The sequence below is a fragment of the Galeopterus variegatus genome, unplaced genomic scaffold, assembly GCF_000696425.1.
Source record: "Galeopterus variegatus unplaced genomic scaffold, G_variegatus-3.0.2 Scaffold2911, whole genome shotgun sequence".
Taxonomy (NCBI): domain Eukaryota; kingdom Metazoa; phylum Chordata; class Mammalia; order Dermoptera; family Cynocephalidae; genus Galeopterus; species Galeopterus variegatus.
The window spans coordinates 33,406-42,813 of NW_007729022.1; the positions used below are offsets into that span (position 1 = coordinate 33,406).

General features: G+C 35.7%; 1 protein-coding gene across 1 annotated transcript in view; it reads right to left on the reverse strand.

Annotated features, from left to right (window-relative positions):
• The window catches only part of MLLT4 (myeloid/lymphoid or mixed-lineage leukemia (trithorax homolog, Drosophila); translocated to, 4), a gene marked incomplete at its 3' end in the record, with an annotated part of 44,412 nt that overhangs the window by 31,678 nt on the left and 3,326 nt on the right, over positions 1-9,408 (reverse strand). Inside the window, exons 2-4 of the mRNA XM_008583427.1 lie at positions 7,211-7,326; positions 5,595-5,758; positions 2,439-2,599 (exon numbers count right to left, since the gene is read on the reverse strand). Of these exons, the coding sequence (XP_008581649.1) occupies positions 2,439-2,599; positions 5,595-5,758; positions 7,211-7,326 (441 nt within the window). The remainder of the gene's footprint in view (positions 1-2,438; positions 2,600-5,594; positions 5,759-7,210; positions 7,327-9,408) is intronic.

The following is a 9,408-nucleotide window of genomic DNA, read 5'->3' on the forward strand; positions in this document are numbered from 1 at the left end:
AAAAAACATTTTGACAACTTTGAGCACAACTTTATTTTACACCAACAATAGAGATAGCTAACATTTAGAATCACTTTAGAAAAAGACACCTGAGTTCCAGTTGCAGTAAGTGCAAACATGAAATTTGCAAAACTCTATTTTCATTTCCTGTTAGATGACGTACATTAGGAATAACTGATCAGTCTCGTGACACTTTGCTACAGTGAAAAAGCCATAAGTCTGCACGAAAGACTTAGCTTAGTTTTTCATTTTTTTCTGTTTTCTTTGCTGATTCCTCTTAACAATGGCTTTCTCTTAAGTTTCTGTATTCCCTGTATAATTTCCACCCAGCAAATGTCATCCATACCCAGTGATACTGCTCCCAACCACACAGATCACTCCCAAATCTTTATCTACATCTGACACTGCTTAGCAGTGCTCACACTGAGAGTCACTGAATTTACGTGTCATATGACACATGTAAAATGAAACCTATGTTCCACCCCCAAGAATTCTTTCGTTCCACAGTACATCAACACCCACCCAATTAAAAACAGGCTGTCATCCTGAACACCTACCCTCCTTAGTAAAATCCAGCTCATTACCAGTTCCTGATAATTCTACTTCTTAAACATTTCTTCAGTCCTTTCTCTCTTTACGTCAATGACTGAGATCAGAGTCCCTTTACTCCTTATACAGGCAATACAGTACTTTAAATAGGCATGCCTGCTTCTAACTGCAATTTCATCATATCCATTTTCTACCCTGCTTCCAGAGTAATCTGTCCAGATCTGAAGACCAGGCTAAGCTGAAAGCTTCCTAAACTGCCAGCTCAATACTCTTCAGCAACTTATTAACAAAGCATATCAAATTTTTCCATCAAAGTATACAATGGCCATGGAAAATAGATATGGATATCTGAAGGCATGGGCTAAGTGACATGCAAAAGGCTTCCTATTTTATCTTAAAAATACACATATTTGTTGCATTCTAGTCTACACTAAAACATACTTCATTATAAAAATATTTTATTAAGTTACTTATAAAAATTGATACTCTAAGGGCTTGCCGGTACTCGGTTGGTTAGAGTGTGGTACTGATAACACCAAGGTCAAGGGTTCAGATCCCCTTGCTGGCCAGCCACCAAAAATAAGTAAAAATTGGTACTCTAAGCAAGCTAGTTATCTTTATCATGATTCACATACCCCTGGCCCATACTTGAATATTCCTCAAGGGAATCATGAATTCATCTTCAGAAATTCATCTCAGTAAAAATGTCAAACTCCTTCCCACGACACACAAAGTGCCTTCAGGTCTGGCATGTGGTTAGCACATGTCGGTATTTCTGAGCATTCCTCTAGTCCTTTTTAAAATTTTTACTACCTTTCTTTTTTATATTCTCTCCGTCCTATTTTCTTTTCCCTTCCTTTATTTTTTCCCTTTAGGGGGTGCGTGTGTGCATATATTTATAAATTTCAAATCCTTGACAGAACAAGATTCTATAAAGAATCACCTGGGTCTCAAAAGTAATCTATTAGAACGTTTATGGAAACAAGAAGTCCCTCACTCTCCTGGTTTCACCAACACTACAATTCCTGTGAAATACATAACTAAAACTCAGTTACAGGGAGCTAAGGGTCAAAATCAACACACAATGCTAGAGTGGCACGTAAGCTTCAGGAGCAGCTTCCCTCACAGCTAGCGTCCGTCTGGAATGCTACACTGAAACATCATAAAGTCCTGTGTATGCTCAGGGAGAATGGAGTGCTCAGCAATTTCTGTAATAGAAACAGAATCAAGTCACCATGTAGCGTGATGTGGAAGTCTTATTTGGATCCCAACTTATATAAATTATCTGAGGCAATCAGGAAAATTTAAACAATGACTACGTAAATTCCTGATGTTAAGTAATTACTGCCAATTCTTTTATATGTAATGATGGTACTGTGTTTTTTTGTTTTTTTTTTAAGAACCTATCCTTCAGGAAAATATACCAAATATTTATAGATTAAAATAATAAGAAGTTTGAGATTTGTTCCAAAATAATTATTTGAAAATGGGAGCAATGTATGTTGTAGTAGAGAAGAAACACAACTTGTTAATTATGAATACCTGGTGATAGGTACCTGAGGGTTCATTATATCTTTCTCTCATATATGTTAAAGTTCATTATATCTTTCTATCTTATATATTTGGAATTTTCCAGAATTTAAAAAAGAAAAAAGAAAGAAAAGAGTCGTATGGAAGAAAAATATGTAACTAAACGTATCTCTATGTGAACAGAACTCTTCACCATAAGGCAAAACTGATTTTGTACTGGGCATACAGTACATGTTTATTTAAGAGTCTATATCACCTATTGCTTTAGTTAAGGAAGGCCTCATGCATATCTAAAAAGTGTAATTAAATAATACTCTTAACAAGAAATATAAGAGAGATGAACAATTCAATGTCTGCACCTGAATCAGGCCGCCCATCGGAGCTCCGAAACTCCTGCATTCTCTTTTCCAGTTTTTGTTGCCTCCGTCGTTTCATAACCACCTCGGGATTAGAAATTGTGCGAGTAAAGCTGGTTTCAGGCATGTCTTTGTAAACCTCAGCAGCCAGTCGAGAATTCTCACTGTAAGAGAAAAAAGCACTAACAACATTTAAAAGATCTTTTAATATTAGAAACAGATATTCTGTAATCATACAAAAATCAAAATCACAGATGTTATTTGGCTATATCTGTACCCTAATAGGTCTGTTGTGTACTACTTACCATGTACTAATTACTATGTGATAAGGGATATACAGTTTCTCTCAATACAAACTAATATACTAAACTAAGCAGAAATCAATAACTATAACTATTTTATAGTGACTTTGTATAACTTAATTGCTGTGTATTCATTAATAAAGCTAAAAGAAAAACACAGATTACACATTTCAGTAATTCCCACCAGTGTTATTCTAAAACAGACCAAATATTATTAAATATTAATATTAAATTAATATTAAATGTTATAAATGATATTATATCACAACATTCCAACCACAAGAAATAAATACAGGGTTGAATATACATTCATATAGAAAAACCTATCTTAAAATTATAGCAAATCTTGAAGATCCCAAATTAAACAGCATGATTTTTTAAAACCTAAAAGATTTACCAACATTTGCCTTCTTGAGATTAAATTTTCAAAAGGAAATTTCTCCACCTGTTTCTGTGAAGGAGTCAACTGTATAGAATGATGAGCCAAAAAATGAATATTAAAGTAAGACAGAAAAACTGGTATACTCAACTAAATTTTGATAAATATACTTTAAAGATATAATTTTTAACCATGAAAAAATTTAATAAAAAAATTCAAGCTTTTAGTCAATCAAGTTGAAATTTAACTCATTTTAAGTAGCTAATTTTCTAAATCACATATCACCCCATAAACTAAATTGATAAACAGAACAAGCCATAAAGCATAAGTTTTAAACTCTCCTTTTCTCTGATATTTTTCATATATGAGTAATATATCCATGAAAGTTTTTTCTCTTGTCTAACTACATTTAAAAAAAGCCTTATTATGGGCCGACCCTGTGGCTCACTCGGGAGAGTGCAGTGCTGGGAGCATGGTGGCGCTCCCACCACGGGTTCCTATCCTATATAGGGATGGCCGATGCGCTCGCTGGCTGAGCGCGGTGTGGGCGACACCAAGCCGAGGATTGTGATCCCCTTACCGGTCACAAAAAAGCGAAAAAACAACAACAAACAAACAACAACAAAAAAGCCTTATTAAATACTATACTCAAGTGACTACACAGGCTTCATTGCCTAATAGATTAATATCTAAGCTCATTTGGATACCATCCAAAATGGGCTCAAGTTCCACTCTAAACATTATTCACTGACAAATGTTTCATATCCTCAACACATACAGAACACTTAGAATCAATTAAAAAACAACAACAAAAGCTTAAAGAGGCTACCGCAACAGAAGAATACATATAGTTAAGAACATGTGGAAAGATATTACATTATTAATAATAATAAAAAACTTAATTTACGAAAGATATTATATGCTATACTGTATGTGACAGCTGTAATGCCCACGACCTGTGAGGGTGTAAGGAAAAGAGAGCTCTTGGGGGCTGCACAGGAGTAAGAGGCAGTGTGACAATGGGTTTGGAACACATTAAAGCATCCAAACACAGTCTGATAACCATTCTTCTAGAATACATGCTAAGGAAATAATCAGGTGAGTTTCCAAAGTTGTAAAACAAGGATATTCATGGAGCAATATTTACAGTACCAAAACAACTGTAAACAACCTACAAGTACACTAAAAAGGGACCACTTACATAAATTATGGAAGAACTATATGCTAGAATACCACACAGTCATTTTTAAATGTTTCTGTGAAATATATATATCTTAGTGAAAAAATATCAAGTGAAAAGTTCTAGTTCAAAAGACTGTGATATTTTTGTTTAAAACCTTCTATGTGGGCTGGCCCCGTGGCGCACTTGGGAGAGTGCGGCGCTTGGGAGCACAGTGGTGCTCCCGCCGCGAGTTCGGATCCTATATAGGGATGGCCGGGGTGCTCACTGGCTGAGTGCAGTGCGGGTGTCACCAAGGGTTGCTATCCCCTTACCAGTCACGAAAAAAGACAAAAAAAAAAAACCTCTCTATGTAAGCATATGAAGTGTATGCACTTAAGCAAACTAGATTATGGTAATCTTTGGGTTCAAGTGACGACAGGTGAGTTCTTTACCCTTTTTGGCAAATCTACATATTATGACTTTCTAAAATGAATGTATATTACTTCAGGAACAGAAAAGTAATATATAGAATACCCTGTTGTCAATACCAAGGCAACAGCACACTGCCTAAGAGCAAGCAAATGATAAGTAAATGAACTAACTAAACAACTTGAAAACTGTCAAGGGTGATCTAGGAACTAGAAACTCCACAAAAGGGGGACAATCCAGTTTCTCCTGATGTCTCGTTTCTGTTAAAATGAAAACACTGTGATTTCTCTTATTCCCTCAGCTCTGAGGTCGGAAGCTTATGTACCTTTAGACAGGGAAAGTACATCCACAATAGCATGCGAGTGACAGAAGAAGGAATGGGGGATGGGGCTGGAAGAAACCAGATGGTGCATTTGAACCTTAAAAGGGAGGTACTGCTTTTCTCCCTGGCCTTGCCAACCTGTGACCAGGAGTTAAGTGTACCTGAGGTAATACGTAAGAAACCACTGCTGCCTCTGGAACCAAAACCACAGAAATGAGAGAAAAGGACAAGCTGAAAATAAAGAGATCACTGGCATCAGTGGTCTACTCAGAAAAGACAATTAATATTGACCAGTTTGCTTATTTAAGACCAGCAAGACTGTGGCTGCAGAGATTCTTCCCCAGAACAGCGACAGGTGCTGGCAACATGAACCGTGCTTAGGTAAAAGTCCCTCCAGTCTTCTTAAACACAGAAGAACCAGAAGTATATATACCCAATACATTTCTTGACTGATATTCATCCTTCTCATAATCTTTCTGGTTTAATAAAACTTAACAAGTTTGCTGTGTTAAAAACATCTGGTTTGGAGCACAAAGTAAAAGGAATATTTCCAAAATTAACTTACATGTCATCCCCTTGGAAAGGTCTATCATCTTTATCAGATGCCTGCCTCAATGCCTCTTTTTCTCTCTTTTTTTTTTCCTTCTTTTCTTTCTTTGACAGAGTTCTCTTGAAGTTCTGAATAACACCTTCTTTTTCCTGCTTTTCAGGTCCGTTACTCTGAGTCTTCTGGAAAAAGTAACATTATCACCATGTTGGCTACTACAATGAATTGCATAAAGCTACCAAAAACTTAGCTAACCCCAGACAAAAACAAAGCTGCTGCACAGGGAAAGGCCTGGGGTGATGGAGATGCTCTTCACCTGGACGGAACGAGAGCTAAATGAGTGTACTCACCAAAACTAACTGAACTGTGCACCCAAGATCTGTGCATTTCAACATATATGTTTACTTCAATTTAAAACTAGCAAGCAAGCAAGCAAAAAACCAAAGCCAGTAAACAAAAAAAAACTAGAATGGGAATCATGAAATCTAATTTGCAAAAAAATAAAATGCTAAATAATCTACATAAAGTAACTTGAATAAAATGAATAATGAAAAAATAAAAATAAAGAACTTAAATCATTGTCTACTTTATAACTGTTTTTCTTTAATTTCAAAAGAAATGTTGAGAAGCCATAATAAAGTGGCTTTTATGAAGCAAAGTTATAAGTACTGTGTTTGTGCAAAAATTTCTAACCTCTTTTCCATATATTGTTTGCTTATTCTTAATTTATATTTTAACCTACAAACATGGCCTACTAGATGATGACAGAGACCCATTATTTTTTATGTATAATCTAATAGGTAAATAAGAGCACAGTAAAAAGTCAAGTCAAGAATTTATTTTATATATACATATATATATATGTATATATATATATATGGACTCTTCAACATGAACACTGACATCACATAAAATGAAAATATCCTAACACTAAAAGTGAATATAGACTTCTCCAGTCTATTGAGGAAAAAAAATTAAAGATTTTTCCTTAAAATATTCTTAACCCTTGCAACTGCTACCACTTGTTAATACTGAATTCTTGTGTGAGATGCCAGTTGATTGAGCATAAAATTATATAGTTATTTTCAAGTTACATCAATATCTCATAGTATTCCACAAAAGAGTAGGCACAGAAATTCCAGATATCCTACTACCTAGAAAGTTTTAGAATCATTCTATTATATCATCTAAAGAAATCCAAGAAAATTTACTGATTCCTAACTTTGCATATATAATATGAAGTTTTTAAATATGCTTTATTAAGTTGCATCTAAAAGTTCACATATAAGTAGGTTATCAAAGCTTTACTTTCCCTTTTGACTCTTAAGACAAGTTTAATTTTATAATTTAGAAAAAAATCGGAGCCAACTACTTGATCATTAAATCCCTCAGTATCAAAAGCTTATATAACTCTTCTTTGAAAAAGTAAGAAGCAATATCTGGGACTGATAGATGAATGCAGGATAAAGCAGAAAGAAAAGGATTACTCTTAAATTATTTTCTAGGATGAAGGTAAAAGAGTTTAGGAAAAGAAGCAAAAGAGAGAAGGAACTCCTATAACAAAACATCATTCTCCTATTTCAGTCAGACCTGGCCCTGGACCAAAATCAGCATGAGATACCGAGGACGCCTACCTTAGGAGGAATGATGTCATTCTCGTTCTTAAGAACAAATCTGCCCTCCCGATCATCTTTGTTCCAATTCAACTGCACAACTAGAGGTTTCTCATCTATATCCAATCTTCTTTCTTCTTCAAAACATGAAATGAAAAAAAGAATAAGCTGTGGTTATTTAATGGCACTAATACAGTATTTTGAGATACGTTTAATTTTAAAGACATAAAGTACTTTATAATCTTCAGTTCCTACTGACAGATTAAAATGTACTTATAAAAAATGTTAAATCAGACTTTCAACTAATTCAGTATTTTCTTGCTGCTATATGTGTATTACCCTGTAAGTAGTGCCAGACACTGACCAGGGGCAATTGCCTCATTTGGATCTAATTGGGAAAATGAAATATACATGAACTAGAAAAATAAGTACATGTGGTTTTGCTATTTCTGTAAATCAAATTATCTCATATGCAACTGGAATATAAGGAAATAATGTCAGTACAACATAGAAGTTCCACTGATTCATATGAGATGTTCTCATCACATTAATGTCATACCCTACCAAGAAGGGACAGCAAGCCACCATCAGTCTTAGAAGTGATTATTGCATTATTCTTCCTATCTCTGTGTATCTGATCATCTCCAAAATTTGCCACCTTCAACCCTCACATTCCCTTCCCCCATGAAGCTACCATCAATTTTTCTTTCTTATGGTGACATGCAATATTTGGTGTAGTATTCTTTCTTTCTTTATAAGAAACCTAACAAATCTCTCAGGCACACTCATCAAGAACATGGTACCGTACTGAGCAACTCCCCAGGAGCCCCGTACAGCCTGACCACCTACTAGAGGCCTACAGTTGGCTGGAGGCTGAAGAGAGAAGAAGGCACTAGAGGATGGACGTGCTCCTAACAGCTGAGACGCCCATTCCCAGAGTGGAGACGACTAAGGGAACAGGAGCAGCAGCTGGCTATAACTTGGAGGCTACAAGCCACACACACCAGTCAGGCTATATTCCCGAGGAATCCTCATCCCTTGAAGAAATCCTTCCCTGTGATCTACTTTTAACTTTTGTTAAGTCATTGTTACAAATTTAAACAGGTTTTGAGTGACCTACCCAAGTCTTTCCTTCTCTTAAAGTCTGGACCTTTTAGTGTATGATTTGGCAGAATGTAAGATTTTTCAGGAATGTGTATTTCAGAAACATCTGTACAGGGTTGCTTCATAACCTAAATAGCAATAACACAAGACCTACCACTTTCAGGATTGAGTAAAAACACAAAATTCAACATAAAATGAAAATATATAGTGACGAACTGACCACTTATATAATCGATTCTTTATCCAAATATCCCTCTCCACTATCCAACCCTACCCAGTGCACAATGTACTTGTTGGTCACCGTTACACCATTATCAGAATGCACGTGATGGTGCATGCACCATGCAAATTAGCTGCAAAGTGAAATTATAAATCTTGCAGAGTCAAGATTGCATAATGTTAAGGAAAGTTATATAAAAAACTGCACCAGGTGCAAACTCAGCCAGTGACAGATGAGAATAAGGCTGTTAGACTAAATAATAACGAGAGACAACTGACAAGGATGATGATAACGCAGGCTCTTGGCAGGAGAAAGTTCTGATTCTCCGAGGATTAGGAGTTCTGAGGAATATCGTTCAAGTCCTGAGCTACAACTGCTCTTCACAACCATGCTCCAACAGTCACACACAAAGTCAAGAAAAAGAGCCCAGAGTTAAGTCTTTCTGCATGTGAATTAGCCCATGCTTGAAACTGCAACTCTGTTAAATAAGATAGACTTCATTTTTGAAACTAAGGTCTCTAACAAACTTTTATGGTCACTATTTACTGTAAATTTGATCCCAGTTTTAAGTAGGTTTATTTTAAGGAGAATTTTATGATACCAAGTATCTTTGGATAGCGGCACTCTGCTATACATAATAATGTACTACAATAAAACACTATGTGAGGCAGAGAAAGACCACAAAAAGAACAGATGATCAGGCCAGGACTTGAGGGAAAGGATGGGTGCAGACTGTTCCAGAGAACTGTCAGAAAGAGAGGCAGAAAGAAAAGAATAATCAGGGCATAAGGTGCAGCCTCATACAGAGGGTGAGGACTACCTACTGTGATAGGCACTTTCAATGATGTGCCCAAAATTTAATTTTTTTTTTTTTTTTTTTTTTTTTTTTAAAAAA